This window comes from Microcaecilia unicolor, chromosome 10, assembly GCF_901765095.1.
Source record: "Microcaecilia unicolor chromosome 10, aMicUni1.1, whole genome shotgun sequence".
Taxonomy (NCBI): Eukaryota; Metazoa; Chordata; class Amphibia; order Gymnophiona; family Siphonopidae; genus Microcaecilia; species Microcaecilia unicolor.
In genome coordinates this window covers 92,153,308-92,171,047 of record NC_044040.1, presented here as the reverse complement: position 1 = coordinate 92,171,047, position 17,740 = coordinate 92,153,308, and the positions used below count along the sequence as shown (strand labels likewise).

At 43.9% G+C, this 17,740-nt stretch overlaps 1 protein-coding gene across 2 annotated transcripts in view; it reads right to left on the bottom strand.

The window, feature by feature from the left end:
• The window catches only part of CREB3L2 (cAMP responsive element binding protein 3 like 2), a 395,423-nt gene that overhangs the window by 208,205 nt on the left and 169,478 nt on the right, over positions 1-17,740 (bottom strand). For both annotated transcript variants that reach the window (XM_030215916.1, XM_030215917.1), the window contains exon 5: positions 7,296-7,471. In XM_030215916.1, coding sequence (XP_030071776.1) covers positions 7,296-7,471 — 176 coding nt within the window. The remainder of the gene's footprint in view (positions 1-7,295; positions 7,472-17,740) is intronic.

Below are 17,740 nucleotides of genomic sequence, written 5' to 3'. Positions count from 1 at the left end.
TCCAGATAGAAGGCCAATGCTCTCTTGCAGTCCAATGTGTGCAGCTGACGTTCAGCAGGGCAGGAATGAGGACGGGGAAAGAATGTTGGCAAGACAATTGACTGGTTCAGATGGAACTCCGACACAACCTTTGGCAAGAACTTAGGGTGAGTGCGGAGGACTACTCTGTTATGATGAAATTTGGTGTAAGGGGCCTGGGCTACCAGGGCCTGAAGCTCACTGACTCTACAAGCTGAAGTAACTGCCACCAAGAAAATGACCTTCCAGGTCAAGTACTTCAGATGGCAGGAATTCAGTGGCTCAAAATGAGGTTTCATCAGCTGGGTGAGAACGACATTGAGATCCCATGACACTGTAGGAGGCTTGACAGGGGGCTTTGACAAAAGCAAACCTCTCATGAAGCAAACAACTAAAGGCTGTCCTGAGATCGGCTTACCTTCCACACGGTAATGGTATGCACTGATTGCACTAAGGTGAACCCTTACAGAGTTGGTCTTGAGACCAGATTCAGACAGGTGCAGAAGGTATTCAAGCAGGGTCTGTGTAGGACAAGAGCGAGGATCTAGGGCCTTGCTGTCACACCAGACGGCAAACCTCCTCCACAGAAAGAAGTAACTCCTCTTAGTGGAATCTTTCCTGGAAGCAAGCAAGATGCGGGAGACACCCTCCGACAGACCCAAAGAGGCAAAGTCTACGCTCTCAACATCCAGGCCGTGAGAGCCAGGGACCGGAGGTTGGGATGCAGAAGTGCCCCTTCGTCCTGTGTGATGAGGGTCGGAAAACACTCCAATCTCCACGGTTCTTCGGAGGACAACTCCAGAAGAAGAGGGAACCAGATCTGACGCGGCCAAAAAGGAGCAATCAGAATCATGGTGCCTCGGTCTTGCTTGAGTTTCAACAAAGTCTTCCCCACCAGAGGTATGGGAGGATAAGCATACAGCAGACCCTCCCCCCAGTCCAGGAGGAAGGCATCCGATGCCAGTCTGCCGTGGGCCTGAAGCCTGGAACAGAACTGAGGGACTTTGTGGTTGGCTCGAGATGCGAAGAGATCTACCAAGGGGGTGCCCCACACCTGGAAGATCTGCCGCACTACACCGGAATTGAGCGACCACTCGTGAGGTTGCATAATCCTGCTCAACCTGTCGGCCAGACTGTTGTTTACGCCTGCCAGATATGTGGCTTGGAGCACCATGCCGTGACGGCGAGCCCAGAGCCACATGCTGACGGCTTCCTGACACAGGGGGCGAGATCCGGTGCCCCCCTGCTTGTTGACGTAATACATGGCAACCTGGTTGTCTGTCTGAATTTGGATAATTTGGTGGGACAGCCGATCTCTGAAAGCCTTCAGAGCATTCCAGATCGCTCGTAACTCCAGAAGATTGATCTGCAGATCGCGTTCCTGGAGGGACCAGCTTCCTTGGGTGTGAAGCCCATCGACATGAGCTCCCCATCCCAGGAGAGACGCATCCGTGGTCAGCACTTTTTGCGGCTGAGGAATTTGGAAAGGACGTCCCAGAGTCAGATTGGACCAAATCGTCCACCAATACAGGGATCTGAGAAAACTCGTGGACAGGTGGATCACGTCTTCTAGATCCCCAGCAGCCTGAAACCACTGGGAAGCTAGGGTCCATTGAGCAGATCTAATGTGAAGGCGGGCCATGGGAGTCACATGGACTGTGGAGGCCATGTGGCCCAGCAATCTCAACATCTGCCGAGCTGTGATCTGCTGTGACGCTCGCACCCGCGAGACGAGGGACAACAAGTTGTTGGCTCTCGCCTCCAGGAGATAGGCGCGAGCCGTCCGAGAATCCAGCAGAGCTCCTATGAATTTGAGTTTCTGCACTGAGAGAAGATGGGACTTTGGATAATTTATCACAAACCCCAGTAGCTCCAGGAGGCGAATAGTCATCTGCATGGACTGCAGGGCTCCTGCCTCGGATGTGTTCTTCACCAGCCAATCGTCGAGATATGGGAACACGTGCACCCCCAGCCTGCGAAGTGCCGCTGCTACTACAGCCAAGCACTTTGTGAACACTCTGGGCGCAGAGGCGAGCCCAAAGGGTAGCACACAGTACTGGAAGTGACGTGTGCCCAGCTGAAATCGCAGATACTGTCTGTGAGCTGGCAGTATCGGGATGTGAGTGTAGGCGTCCTTCAAGTCCAGAGAGCATAGCCAATCGTTTTCCTGAATCATGGGAAGAAGGGTGCCCAGGGAAAGCATCCTGAACTTTTCTTTGACCAGATGTTTGTTCAGGGCCCTTAGGTCTAGGATGGGACGCATCCCCCCTGTTTTCTTTTCCACAAGGAAGTACCTGGAATAGAATCCCAGCCCTTCTTGCCCGGATGGCACGGGCTCGACCGCATTGGCGCTGAGAAGGGCGGAGAGTTCCTCTGCAAGTACCTGCTTGTGCTGGAAGCTGTAAGACTGAGCTCCCGGTGGACAATTTGGAGGTTTTGAGGCCAAATTGAGGGTGTATCCTTGCCGGACTATTTGGAGAACCCACTGATCGGAGGTTATGAGAGGCCACCTTTGGTGAAAAGCTTTCAACCTCCCTCCGACTGGCAGGTCGCCCGGCACTGACACTTGGATGTCGGCTATGCTCTGCTGGAGCCAGTCAAAAGCTCGTCCCTTGCTTTTGCTGGGGAGCCGAGGGGCCTTGCTGAGGCGCACGCTGCTGACGAGAGCAAGCGCGCTGGGGCTTAGCCTGGGCCGCAGGCTGTCGAGAAGGAGGACTGTACCTACGCTTACCAGAAGAGTAGGGAACAGTCTTCCTTCCCCCGAAAAATCTTCTACCTGTAGAGGTAGAGGCTGCCGGCGGGAGAACTTGTCGAATGCGGTGTCCCGCTGGTGGAGCTGTTCTACCACCTGCTCGACTTTTTCCCCAAAAATGTTATCCGCACGGCAAGGCGAGTCCGCAATCCGCTGCTGGATTCTATTCTCCAGGTCGGAGGCACGCAGCCATGAGAGTCTGCGCATCACCACACCTTGAGCAGCGGCCCTGGACGCAACATCAAAGGTGTCATACACCCCTCTGGCCAGGAATTTTCTGCACGCCTTCAGCTGCCTGACCACCTCCTGAAATGGCTTGGCTTGCTCAGGGGGGAGCGCATCCATCAAGCCCGCCAACTGCCGCACATTGTTCCGCATGTGTATGCTCGTGTAGAGCTGGTAAGACTGAATTTTGGCTACGAGCATAGAAGAATGGTAGGCCTTCCTCCCAAAGGAGTCTAAGGTTCTAGAGTCCTTGCCCGGGGGCGCCGAAGCATGCTCCCTAGAACTCTTGGCCTTCTTTAGGGCCAAATCCACAACTCCAGAGTCGTGAGGCAACTGAGTGCGCATCAGCTCTGGGTCCCCATGGATCCGGTACTGGGACTCGATCTTCTTGGGAATGTGGGGGTTAGTTAGAGGCTTGGTCCAGTTCGCCAGCAATGTCTTTTTTAGGACATGATGCATGGGTACTGTGGACGCTTCCTTAGGTGGAGAAGGATAGTCCAGGAGCTCAAACATTTCAGCCCTGGGCTCGTCCTCCACAACCACCGGGAAGGGGATGGCCGTAGACATCTCCCGGACAAAGGAAGCGAAAGACAGACTCTCGGGAGGAGAAAGCTGTCTTTCAGGAGAGGGAGTGGGATCGGAAGGAAGACCCTCAGACTCCTCGTCAGAGAAATATCTGATGTCTCCTTCGTCTTCCCACGAGGCCTCACCCTTGGTGTCAGACACAAGTTCACGGACCTGTGTCTGCAACCGTGCCCGACTCGACTCCGTGGAGCCACTTCCACGATGGGAGCGTCGAGAGGTAGACTCTCTCACCCGCATCAGCGAAGCTCCCTCCGCCGACGTAGTCGGGGAGCCTTCCTGGGAGGCGACCACAGTCGGTGCCGCACGCGGTACCGATGCGGAAGGCCTCACCTCGGGCATGGGACCAGCCGGCGCCTCGCTCGACGGTACTGGTGGCGCAAGCACCCCCGGTACCGGAGGGGTAGGGCGCAACAGCTCCCCCAGGATCTCTGGGAGAACGGCCCGGAGGCTCTCGTGCAGAGCGGCTGTGGAGAAAGACATCTTTGTCGATGCAGGAGTCGATGTCAAAACCTGTTCCGGGCGTGGAGGCTGTTCCGGGCTGTCCAGAGTGGAGCGCATCGACACCTCCTGAACAGAGGGTGAGCGGTCCTCTCGGTGCCGATGCCTACTGGGTGCCGACTCCCTCGGCGACCCAGAGCTCTCGGTGCCGACACGGGAAAGAGACCGGTGACGATGCTTCTTCGATTTCTTGGAGCGAAGCATGTCACCGAAGCTTCCTGGCACCGACGAGGAGGACGTAGAATCCAGCCGTCGCTTCCTCGGGGCCGAGGCCGAAGTAGGTCGGTCTCGGGGGGGCTGTACCGCGGGAGCCCTCACGGCAGGAGGAGACCCACCCGAAGGCTCACCGCCACCAGCAGGGGAATGGACAGCCCTCACCTGCGCTCCAGACGAAGCACCACCGTCCGACGACATCAGCAAAAGAGGAGGTCTCGATGTCACCGACGCGGCCCTCCGATGTCGCCCCGATGCAGAGGTCTCGATGTCACCGACGCGGCCCTCCGATGTCGCCCCGATGCAGAGGGTCGATGCCTCGATACACTCGATGCAGTCAGGGGCAAAGATGAAGGTCCAGGCGCTGACGACGTCGATGCACTGGATCCTCCCGGTGCCGATGCCGACGAAGAGCCCGAGAACAAAACGTTCCACTGGGCCAATCTCGCTACCTGAGTCCGCTTTTGTAAAAGGGAACACAGACTACAGGCCTGCGGGCGGTGCCCAGCCCCTAAGCACTGAAGACACGACGCGTGCCTATCAGTGAGCGAGATGACCCGGGCGCACTGGGTGCACTTCTTGAAGCCGCTGGGAGACTTCGATGTCATGGGCGGAAAAATCACGCCGGCGAGATCAAAAGTCGAAATGGCGGAAAAGGCACCACAAAAACGAGGGGAAGAAAACTTCGACCCGAGGCCTAAAAGCGGCCTACCCCGACGACGAAAGAAAACTTACCAGGGCGAAAAACTGGAAATATGGGAAGGAAAAAGACCGGAGAGTCTCCTTCCACACAGAGTTTTTTGGGTTTTTTTTTAACACGAAAGTAAGAACGACGCGCGAGGTCGACTTTCCGGGGCGCGACACGGCGAAAACACGACCGTACCGAGCGCGGACAAAAGAAGACTGACGAACACGAGCCGGTTCGGGCGGGAAGACGGCCGCGCATGCGCAGTGCGCATGGGCGCGCGCGAGGACTAGCAAAGGCCTTTGCTAGTGAAGTTTCCGATTGGAGGGGCTGCCGTGGACGTCACCCATCAGTGAGAACAAGCAGCCTGCTTGTCCTCGGAGAAAGTAGGTTCACCTAATGCCACCTCAACAGTGACATAAGGTGAATCCACACTCTTAGCACCTGAAAGTAAGGCACATTAGAGAACCTGAGTGGAAACTGCAGGGAAATGCTGGATATGTCCCAGTTACCAAAGACCCAGGTTAGTTTTGGCTGTTGACCCACATTAAGTGTAAACCTGCCCCTAAATGGTAGCAAGTTTTAAAATAATTCGAGAAAATATGTTGTTTGCATCAATGAGCAATCAAGTTGGGCAATTTATTGCCAGACAATGAGTCAGTCATGTTTGCTCTAAATTTTCTGGGGTATGTGTACAAGTGCTCTACTTTTGGGCACATAATTTTGCATGTTTTCTCCCCTCTGATTTCTAGATTTCCTTCTTTTTCTTGCCCTACTCTTGAATCCTGACTTCAATAAAGATCTGTGTGCCCTTAGTGCTAAAGGATCACTAGAAGTGGGTGCAGCTCCTGGACCCTTCAACATAGGTGCCATCAGTACTAGTAAGAAATAATTCTCTCTCATTTTTGCTGGCCCATGTGCACATGAAAAACATTTTGTGTGCTAGTTTTCAGCCTTGACGCGATGTGTGCGGTATAGCCTATGCTCACAATAAAGAAAGCCAGCAAATATTTTGTGCACACTATTGCTAGGTGTGTGGCTCCCTTTCTGAACTGTGCATGTGGACACACACACAGTTAAGAGGGAGCACTGCTCATGAGGGGACATCAGACTTAAGTCTTGCCAGAGATGTCTATATAACACAATTTTTACAGCTTGATGGCGCTGGGCAACAGTTTTGAGCAGATGTCGAACACAGGCATGTTCTAGGTCCAAACAGCACACAGTTCACATGAAGGTTAGTTATTAACAACAACACTCTGCCATACTGAGGAAAACAAGGTGAAATCAAATGATAAAACGATGACAAATAAACCAGCTGATATTACGCAACTAGTCCATTATGACAAAGTAAAAAAAAATCTCAGGACCATACAACCAAATCAAAGTAGTACTAAACTTGTGAAAGCAAATCTATTTCAATAAAATACAAGGATCTAAGAACGACTAGAACAGCTAAGTGGCCTGATTGTAGAAAGAGATGTGGAAACATTTTCTTCTCAGGAGAAAGACATGTACCCAATGTAGTTCACAGAGAAGGAATAAGGAGTCCCTACTTGGTGGCAGCTAAAGAGAAATCATATTCACAGTCAAAGCCTTCTTAGCTTTTCCAAAGCTTTCTAGGAAATGTTCTGCATCAGTGCCACTGGATGAGAGTGAGTTTATAAAGTCTCTTTCAGCCAGAAATGATCCCAATATTCTCTAAAATCAAAACTTCTGTAAACATATTTCCAAGGTGCAGCAGCACATTTCTGGCATCTGGACAATGCAAGAATTTCCATAATGTAACATTATTCAGCTACAGTAAACTGAAGCAAAAGGAGACAAAGTTGATCATGTCACACAGATTTTGAGAGAGAGTTATAATTTGAATCTGTGGGGAGGGGGAAGGGGTTAGAATAGGGGAGGAAATAGAAAGAGTTTGTTTTGACTAAAAGTTATTCAGTTTTAATAAGTTGGTGATGATAAGATGAGACAAGTTGACAAGTTTTCTAGAAATCTTGCTGTTTAGCACAAATATAGGAGATCAGTAGTAGAATAAGTAATGTGTGAGTGTATACCTTGGCACAAAGTAACAACGCATAAGTAACATGTAAATCACCTATGAATATATGTAAAGGAATGATAACTTCCAATAAACAAATTTTGAAATAAAAAAAAAATAATTTGAATCTGTATCTCAGATCCTTTAACTTATAAATCTATTGCTATCATGTACTTCCTATAAAGACATTAAAATTTATTGTGAAAATGGTCACAACTACATTGTCAAATTGGTGATTCATAAGAAAAGACATCCTCCCCCCACCAAAGACTCACATGTGGTGCAGTGAGAAGAGGGGAGTTGGAGAGCACTGAAGCATTGCGGGTCATGGTTTTCTGTGGCAGATGCTTGGGGCTGGCTGGTGGTGGGGATCTGCTGGGGCTCCGACCACCCTCTGAATCACTGCTGTGGCTACTGGGGGGGGTTGGGGGTAGATGAAGGCTGTCCACGGCTAGGAGGAGAAAGAGGAAAATATTAAAATACAGCACAGCCTCCTTTTATTGCTTCAAGTGCACACGCAGAATATCATTTTAACAAGAGAGATTGAATCAGCAGTTCTATAAAGACTAATGAAGGCACAGTCTGAATGCACTTAGATCTCCCATTAGGATAGTCAGGCAAGTCCAACCCAATTCAACAGCTTTCAATCTCCTTCACAACTTTTACATGTCACCTTTCATCCAGTTCTTGTGACAAACTTTCTGACAAGGGCCCCTCATTTCACTATCAGGCTCATCAAAGGAATAACATCGTAAAATCAGCAATCTGGCTCAAATCCACTTTCCAGCAGCGCTCCTCTTTCATTAACATCTTCAAACATGGCACCAGTTTATGCCTATAATGCCAACAACAGAACAAACCAATGGATGAGGGACTAAAAAATTAAAGAGACAGCAAATCCCCTAAATATCCAAAAAGTCAAAAATAGCACAATAGCAAAGAAAAATAGGAAGATAAGAAATATAATCAAAACTAAAAAAGTAAAACAGAAAAAAAAAAATTCAAGCTTGCCATTCAGTTTGGGAATTCAATCCAAACTATTCTACGGCAGTGGTTCCCTAACCTGATCCTGGAGGCACCCCAGCCAATCAGGTTTTCAGGATATCCACAATGAATATTCATGAGAGAGATTTGCATGCACTGCTTCCATTGCATGCAAATCTCTCTCATGAATATACATTGTGGATATCCTGAAAAACTGACTGGGGTGCTTCCAGGACCAGGTTTTGGAACCACTGTTCTAAGGTATTCAACTGGTAAATCCACTTTTGCTCTTTTTGTCTCAAAAAACAATGTATGTCTCCTCCTCTTGGCCAATAACAGTATATCATAACTCTGATAACTTATGATCATACTGCAACCAATTCCAGACCAAAGGCTCTGCCACTTTCACATGATACATGTTTTAAATCTGTCCTACTACTACTAATCATTTCTATAGCACTACTACACATTATATGCAGGTACTTTCTCTGTCCTTAGAGGGCTCACAATCTAAGTTTTTGTATCTGGGACAATGGAGGGTTAAGTGACATGTCCAAGGTCACCAGAAGCTGAAGTGGGAATTGAACCCAGGTCGCCAGGATCAAAGCCCGCTACACTAACCATTAGGCCACTCCTCCTATATACTTAACGAGCATATAGATTGTATTCTTAGATCCACAAGTTGTTCAACGAATGAATGAATGTAAAAATGTGGTTAGTCTTCGGATCAAATCATTCATTCGTAAAAGCGCAATAGAGCAATTACCACATTTTCTGTGACATTTTCTGTGACCAAAAATGGTTTCAATTTTAGGGGACTAGACATCAGAGAGTAACACAGCATAATCATTCAAATTCCTGTTCCTACTAAATGCAAACAGCGTTTTTTGAGACAAAAAGAGCAAAAATGGATTTACCTGTCGAACACCATGGAACATTTTGGGTTGAATACCCAAACTGGATGGCAAACTTTCTTCTGAATTTTTCTGAGTTGTTTTAAAAAAAAAAAATAATAGTTTTAATTACAGTCCGTTCTCGCTATTCACTGAGGTTAGGCTCCTATAAAACCCCATGAATACTGAAAACACAAATACAGAACTACTGATCCTATGGGAAAAGGGGGGTTAGGTTTCTGTGCGACCCTCTTAGGTAGCAAAAGTGTACTGTGAACACCAAAAGCTCATCATTTCATGTAGCCTTCTTGTAAAGAACAGCTTACTTATTACATTGTGCATTTTACAAATGTATTTTATACTTTTTTTTTTGTAAAAGTAGTGTATGCAGGTTTTTCATGTAATAATACCCACACAGCTCTATGAATATCTTCTTCCTCATTTGCACTACACTCTGCAGGCCATGAACAAGTGAAAATGCCCATGAATAGCAAGAATGGGTTACACTTTATCTTCTGTTAATAAGCGAATTCATGAATACCAAACGCGCAGATAGCGAGAACAGACTGCATATATTTAAGTTCCTAATCTTATTGTAGTTTAATTTTTTTTTGGCCCATCTGCCATTTGCCCATTCTGTGGATATAAGCAGGCATCACAGTTGTAGGTGTTGATGAAAGATCAGCACTGCTGGAAAGTAGGCTTGATCCAGATTGAAGCGCCGATTTTGTAATGTTGCTCCTCTGATGAAGCTATCCATTATTTTACATTGTACCCCGCTTAGATGCCATTGTTTTTGGTCCCTTGCGGTATATCAAATTAATTCATGATGATGATGGTGCCAAAACGAGGGGTCATCAGGAAATTTGTCAAGAGAACACACTGAGGAGAAGACCTGGATAAGTTGTGAAGGAGATTGAAAGTTGTTGAATTGGATTGGAATTGCCGATTGTCCTAACGGAAGAGAAGTGCATTCTCATGCCATGACTAGAGACCACTGATTCAATCTCACTTTATAGTTCTGTGGAACAGAATTTGCATTTAAACTGGTAAAGCTTACACGGAATTTAATGGAGTTTGTTTTTTGGCTCCCACGGAAGTCATTTTGCTCCACAGTTATAACAATACTTTGCATTTGCTGATTTTGAAGCTCATCATTTTTTGAATTCTAATAATTTTAAGAGTCTGTATCTCTTGTTTAGCATTTTGGTGACGTGACTGCAATGCTTCTCCAGTTCATTCCACAAAAGATTTAATCTCAATAGAATTTGTGGTGGTTTTGTTTCCCATCTTCTGAAGTATATATCATATTCTAATTAAATGTTTGTTCTCTATTTTTAATCAGCTATGCAACCAGTATTGTGTGAGTGGTAGCTGTTTTGATTTTCACTTTTACATTTTTACTGAAAACACATTCAACTACAGTAAGTCTCAACAGATGTAGCTTATCATACAACATAGTAACAACAGACAACTGCTTCCAATCATTGCAAGGTATACAATCTTTTCTTACTTCACATATTTTCCTCCTCACCTTACCTTTACCCACCTTCTAACATCCCCACGTTTTCATTCTGTGGACTGAAGGGCTTGGATTCTTATAGCTCCTCGTTCCAAGTCTCTCCTTTCCCTCCCCCAGTATCGTCACTATTTCTTCCCTTCCTTTCAAACACGGGAGCCTGGTCTTTTATGATTCCACCTTACTGCATCCAACTACATGCCCATTCTTCCCCTTCCATGTTTCATGATCTCTAAGTAGTAATTATTGCCACCCAAAATATCTCTATGATCTGGCATTCTTACGAGTGAAAATGTTTTTTTTTGTGACCCATACTTTATATGGCAAACTGTAAACAATGAACTAATGGCAATTCAACTTGTGTGAAATATTCTCTGTGACGACATTCCCTCATGCTTGCATTCATTGCCAATTCTGGGGTTTTCCTTAAGGGTTAATACCCTAATTACTTCTCCTGGAATCCCAAGATCTTGCCCCCATCTGTGGTCTACATTCCTCAACTCTAGTTTATTTATTTATTACAATTCTAGCCCACATTTTCCCACCTATTTGCAGGCTCAATGTGGCTTACATAATACCGTAAGGCGATTGCCAAGACCAGTAGAGAAAAAAATATAAGGTGAAATTACATTTGAATCAGATACAATGGGGTCAAAGAGAGGGAAGGTTAAATTATGTCCAATACGATCGTAGGGTTTACAGTGTTGCAGAATGTAGACATCTATGTTGGGTCAGTACGATAAGTTTAGGTGGTCGTAGATGGTTTTCAATGTTTTTGGTAGTGCGTTCCATAATTGTGTGCCTATGTAGGAGAAGCTGGTTGCATAGGTTACTTTGTATTTGAGTCCTTTGCAGTTTGGGTAGTGGAGGTTTAGGTATGTTCGAGATGATCAGGTTCAAGCTGTAATTCGAGTTAAGAGCTTGTGCAATTTTGAAATTAAAATTTTTCTCTGTGACATCTTCTAGAATTCCCTTAATGTTTATTCAAAGGAAATTTGCAGCATTCTGCTATCCAATGCACTCACATAGTGTTTGATTTGAGAATAAGCTAACTGAACTCCTTCTTGTAATCCTATATCCCTTCTCTACCTCAGGGAATGGCAACATTATACTTCTGTCCCCCAACAGTTGCTCTACCCTTGAAACCTATTCTCTTTCCTATCTAGCAAAAACTAATGTATTCTATTGTTTTCTATTAAAATTCACATATGCCACTTCTTTCCGAATGGATTTGGTGCGCATTACAGTTTAAGATGTACTCAACAACTGAGGAAAATTACAGAAAAGCTAACCTTAAAAATACATTAGCTCTCTTGCCCAAACAAATTAAGTTTTAAGAGCCTTATGAAAATACAAATAATTATCAATTTGTCTAATTTGTAAAGGAAACTGATTCCAAAGAGAAAAAGAGGAGACACACCAAAGTGGAGGAACATCAGGAACCCATAAGTACACAACAAAACGACAAAGAGTGGGTAACAAGTGATGGTCCTTTGAAAGTCAAGACAGAGGACACCAAAGTGTCTTAAAAGCATACTTTATTGAAGACTTGACAAACATGCCTGCCTCAGGAGTTTTATTGTAATAGTAGAATGACAAATCTTTCACACAGTTGGTAAAATCCCTTGGGTGAAGCAGTCTTGAAAAAGACATACAAACACTCTAAAAGAAAAAAAAAAAAACCTAAAAAAAACGCTATTAGTACAAGGTAATCTTGATATCCAAATGTTTTTTTTAGATGGATATTAAACCATTCAGATATCGTGATTACCTTATCAAAGTTTTTATCACTTTTAAGGAAGGCGCGTCTTCCCAACAGCAGTACTGCAAATCATGCTCATACATATTCAGTTGTGATCTGTTTAAATATGATAATGCTTCTACACATTTCCTTTTCCATGTCTTACGATGGTGGTGTTTTGATCTTAGCTATTGCTTGCTGATACTGCTGATCATTTTATTTTATCCACTTTCATTTTCCATTTTTAATAATCTATTTTCTGATTTTGAGGATAACGTCTGTCATGAAAACTAATGAGGACATTTTCATCTTTGCAGTTGGCAGCTCAATTGATGTTTATAAATACATACATTGTGAGTTTGGTGATGCAGGAGTAAGGACCGAGGTCTGAGAGCTCCAGCTTCACATGCACTAGGATTCTCCACTTCAGCGCTTTTTCCAGCTGAATATGACTTATTCTACTTTTGCCACCTCCAAAGTTGGACTTTGGAGAGTTATTTACACTGGGATGGCTGCCAGAGCCACAAAAATAAGGCAGAGAAAAAAAACAAGTGAAGGAGGCAAAAATGCATATAAGAGCACGTCTCAGTCTCCTTCCCCCAGCTCCATGTGGGCCACAGAGATAATTTCAGAGTTGAGTGCAGCTATGGAATCCACAATGGACAAATTAGAGAGTATGGAAGTAAGGTTTACCAGCCTCTCCTTCAAATTAGCGTGTTTTCTCTTTAAACTCCTACATGGCTTGGCACCAGACTATCTATATCCACAGTTTTTATTCATTTATGCATTTGAGAACAAAACTTACTGGTACTGTAGGTTATTCTTTTCCATCATCAAAAGGTAAAAAAAGATTACATCTCTTTAAATTAGGGTTAGCATTTCAAGCCGCAAGATCATGGACTATGATTTCACCTATATTTAAATCTTCTCAGTCCTATATTCTTTTTAGGAAAAAATTAAAAAAAAAACTTCTTGTTTCAGAAATATGTATCTCACGCTAATTACTGATCTCACTATTTATTATTATACCCCTTCTTCCCAGTTAAATGAAACTGGCTTCTGAGTCATTATTCCGTGTCAAGTGGACCAATTTTAAAGGTCGTCCCCACCTCACCATCTCAGATTTTGATGAAAACTTTATGATAAAACACTAAGCTGTGCAAAACTTTAGTTCAAAAGACTAAAAATTGGAGGTTCTAGGGGACCTCAAGTAAAGGGTTGCAAAATGTCGCCTGAGCAAAAATGACATTTTGGGCCAACTTCCAGAAGCTGTAAAACTGGAAGTTTTAGTAGTACAAGGGGGATATTTGGAGAACCTGCACTACTTTTAGGGCTTAATGAACTGGCAAAACCCCATGTTCCTAGTCCTCTTACTTTTTGAATGGTTTAGGCTCAAACTTTGCCAAAAAAACGGCAAAAATCAATTTACAGTGATGTTGAGGCTGCTGTAGTTTCTAAACTAGTTGGCCTTTCAGGTTGATTTTTGGTAGGTGTACTAAATGCACGGCTGTAATGAGGCATTCCAATTTGCAGCACTTTCCTTCAAGTGGTTGAAAAATTATAAGCGTTCAAAGTTGGTATAAAAAGCATTTTTGCCCATTTTGGGCTATCTTTGATGCCCTTGATCTCCAGTGGGACAGCTTCAATATTCTTTCTTTTAGCACCATTAGAAAGAGCAGATTTCCTTCTATCAGAATATGTAGTTTTCAATTTGGAGTCTCTCCATATAAGGATTGCAAAAAAAGTGTTTTTTGGCCAGTATTGTTGAATGATAGATGAAACGGATATAGGGCCCATCAATGTTTCTAATTGCTGTATAAGTCACTCAGTTGCTTTAAGCATGCGTTGGTCCATGGTGGCTATGCCACTACCAATTCAATAGGAAGTGGCAACCTCATCGCCAAGAGGTCACGCCCGATAGCAAGGCAAGTCCAGCCACTTGGCACAGGTTCCCAAGCCTGAAGGTGGGCATCTTACTTGAGGTTCCCAAGCCTCATTTGGTTGTCTTTGCCTAGTTTCTCAAGCCTAATGGGGGTGTCTTAATGGTTCCCAAGTAAAACCTCAGTGCTGAAGTGACAAGAATTTTTCACTGATAAGTTTCACTGCTGTTTCTGGAAATGTATACTGTCGTCCAAGTGTGTAGTTGCTGGTACTGGAAGAACTGCTAGAATATGCTGTTCAGAAATCCAACAAGAATCTCTTCTGCTAGGACAATGAAATGACCGTGCAGGCCCACATGGATGCATAAAGTTGACCAAGGCATCATGTTCTTCAAATGATGTGTCACAGACATTGCCAATCCACCATTTGTTGTCATATACACAGGCAACATACTGCCCAGGCTGAAGTTGAGACACATTTATGCCAGGTACACTCACTGGGTCATCCGACTGACAAAGTTTGACAACAAATGAGGAGGAATCATTTGACATTCTACTGACTGAAATTTGGTTCAAGTCAATGGGAATAAACTGGTGATTTAGTTCCAGCAACTGTGGAAGCTTTACTGAATCTTTCCTCTTGTGCAGATCTTGAAGATTCAATTTCATCCTTGGAAACAAAAAAGAACTTGATTTTATTTATTTTTTGATCACAAAATTCAAACAAGCCTTGTGCTGTGAGAATTTGGCTATTTTTAGGTCGTTGCAAACTAGCCTGAGCAGCTAGTCGCTTTGTTGTACCACCTATGGCATCACATGGTGACTTGCCATGGCTTGTGCCAAAGAAATTCCACTGTGCACTTATTCCAAATTCTGTTTGATGATAGCACAAGTTGGCAAAGTTTTTGAAGTTCTTGTATTGTGCAGCTGAGCCATCAATAAAGTATGTTACATATTTTATTTCTCCAATTTTGCTTTTCAAGAACGCGATTAATTTTTCCAAGAATGCATGTACAGCAACTGCATCATGCCGCAAGCTGTCACTTATTATGCTAACACTTATGCACTGAATTTCACTTGAAGCATCACGGAAGTACCCAACAAATGGATGCAGTGTAGCTTGACTGTTTTCCCAGTGGAAACCTTGAACATGCTGTTTTCAGCAAAGTCCAAGAGAACAACAATTTCACAAGGATTTAGGTTTTCTTTAAGTATTGTGTCTGATGTTTGGAAATGTAATGGTGAATTGACAGGTTTGAAACTTTCAATGCAAGCTCAGATACAAAATCATCAACATACATTTGTTTGGTCTCCAGTGTGGTGCGATCTGTATGAACCCACTGCTTAAACTCGATTGTTTCACCTGGGTCAGCATCAATGAACACTTCTGTCAGGTAATTTTCAAGCACATCTTTACCTGGACATATTTCACACCTGTGAAGCATGCATTCTTTGCATTCCAAATTGCACACAGTTTTAGCCATCAGTGCTTTGTAATCTTCGTTCAGCAGATGGCTTCCAGCAAGCATAAGCTTCACATTTTGATGAATGTCACAAACACACACTGAATGCATACCAGATGAGCCAACAGTGACACACCATTTTGGCCTTAGCTCACAAAATTTGGAAAAACCCACTTCTGGCCCATTTCGAGTACGATATGCAACATACATTTCTTTTAGATTGCTAAGCAGCAAGTGCTTTTGCATTTGAATTTTTTCAGTGCCAGTTCTGACAGAGACAAAATCTTTTTTCCCTAGGCACAGTCTACTGAATTCATCATCTTCAAAAAAGCCAAGAATTTTTTTTTCTGTTTCTTCTGGTAAAACTTTACCTTTCTTCTTGTCTGGTTTTGCCAGAATTCCACAATCTGATTTCAGATTTCTTGCTTTTTTAACCATTCTAGGTGAAACCATGAATTCTGAGGCAGTTCTTTGAATAGACCAGCTGTTTGGTGCTAAAGTTAGTATTTGCAGTTTTTCTGCATGATTTGCTGAAACTTGGACTTTGTTTTTCAACTCGTTTAGCAGGTCATCATAATCAGAACATTTGTCACATTTCTGACTGGTGGAATGTCTAAGCCACCAGCAACTGCAAGATGATGACTCTCAAAGTATTTTGCACTCGCCTGATTTTGCGCTTGGTGTAACCTCGTACATCACGCTTGCTGACTTTTTTGAACTTTAATGGAGAAAAACCAAGAGATGTCAAACTTGTGTTCAACTTGCCAGAAATGTCACTGTGTTCATCATCTGCTGCTGTTGATGATGATAAAGAATCAGCAGCTCTGTTACTGACGTCTTTTCGACAAGATGGACATAGTTTCTGACCCGGCACAAATATTTTGCTTGTTAAGGCCTTTAGCTGGGCTGCTAGTGTGTCATCCAGCACTCTTAAGCCCCTTTTTGCATTATGACCACCTTTGGAAAATGGGTTACAGCAGGTTCTTTGCAAAAATTCAAACTTTTTCAACAGTAAGGATTCATGATGAAGGCAAATAGTTGATCCAGCATAGAAAAGTTGACCAGAATGCTCTTGTAACAACTTCTGTTGATCAGGCAGAAGCTCTTCAATTAATTTCAAACCTTTATTTTTATTGTATGTCAGTAAATGACACTCTGATGTACTTGAACAGCCAACTGAGCAAAGTGGAAATTCATCTGATCTTTCTGGATCCATTGATGACCATTAGCATCAGTTCAACAAACGCATTTATTCTTGCAATCAGGTTTTCAATGGGTAAAATTTTACTTCAGTCTAAAGTGATTAATATCTTCATTTGTGGCATTTAATTCAATATAAATGAGCCTGTCGGTGCAGGTGCGAGTTTCTTCAACAAGAAGTATGTATACAATGGTTTCCACCCTATTTTTTAGTTTACTTGAACACAGTTTTATAACATAATATTTAAAGAAAACTTCTTTAGCCAGTTAGACTTGGCCAATTATGATTGGTGAACCCTGTTGCAAGGCAGAATTGTTTGTTTCATTGCCCAATTGTATGCTTCTGGTACCTCCTGGCTCCTGAGTGTCTGTTGCTAGGCTTACTTTGATGCCTACAGTTCACTAAGAGGTCAAACTGTAGCAAGGGTGAAGAAACACCAGCAACAGACACTCAGACGCCTTGCAACAGGGTCCACCAATCATAATTGGCCAAGTCGGTCATCCTAACTGACTGCAGTTTTCTTTAAACCTGTCATGAAACCTGGCCTCATCCTTCCACATCCTAAAAAACATTCCTGTTTTTTAGTTTTCTTGAATACAGTTTTATAACATAATGTGTTCTTTATTTTAAAAAATTGGTGCTTTTTGAAAGAAGAATCACTTTTACTACACTTGTATCAAGGGTGTAGTGAAGAAATCACAGGCTGCTGCCCGCAAACATTTGAGGGCATTTTTGCAATCCTTATATGATGAGACTCCAAAATGAAAACTACATATTCTGATAGAAGGAAATCTGCTCTTTCTAATGGTGCTAAAAGAAAGAATATTGAAGCTGTCCCACTGGAGATCAAGGGCATCAAAGATAGCCCAAAATGGGCAAAAATGCTTTTTATACCAACTTTGAACGCTTATAGTTTTTCAACCACTTGAAGGAAAGTGCTGCAAATTGGAATGCCTCATTACAGCCCTGCATTTAGTACACCTACCATAAATCAACCTGAAAGGCCAACTAGTTTAGAAACTACAGCAGCCTCAACATC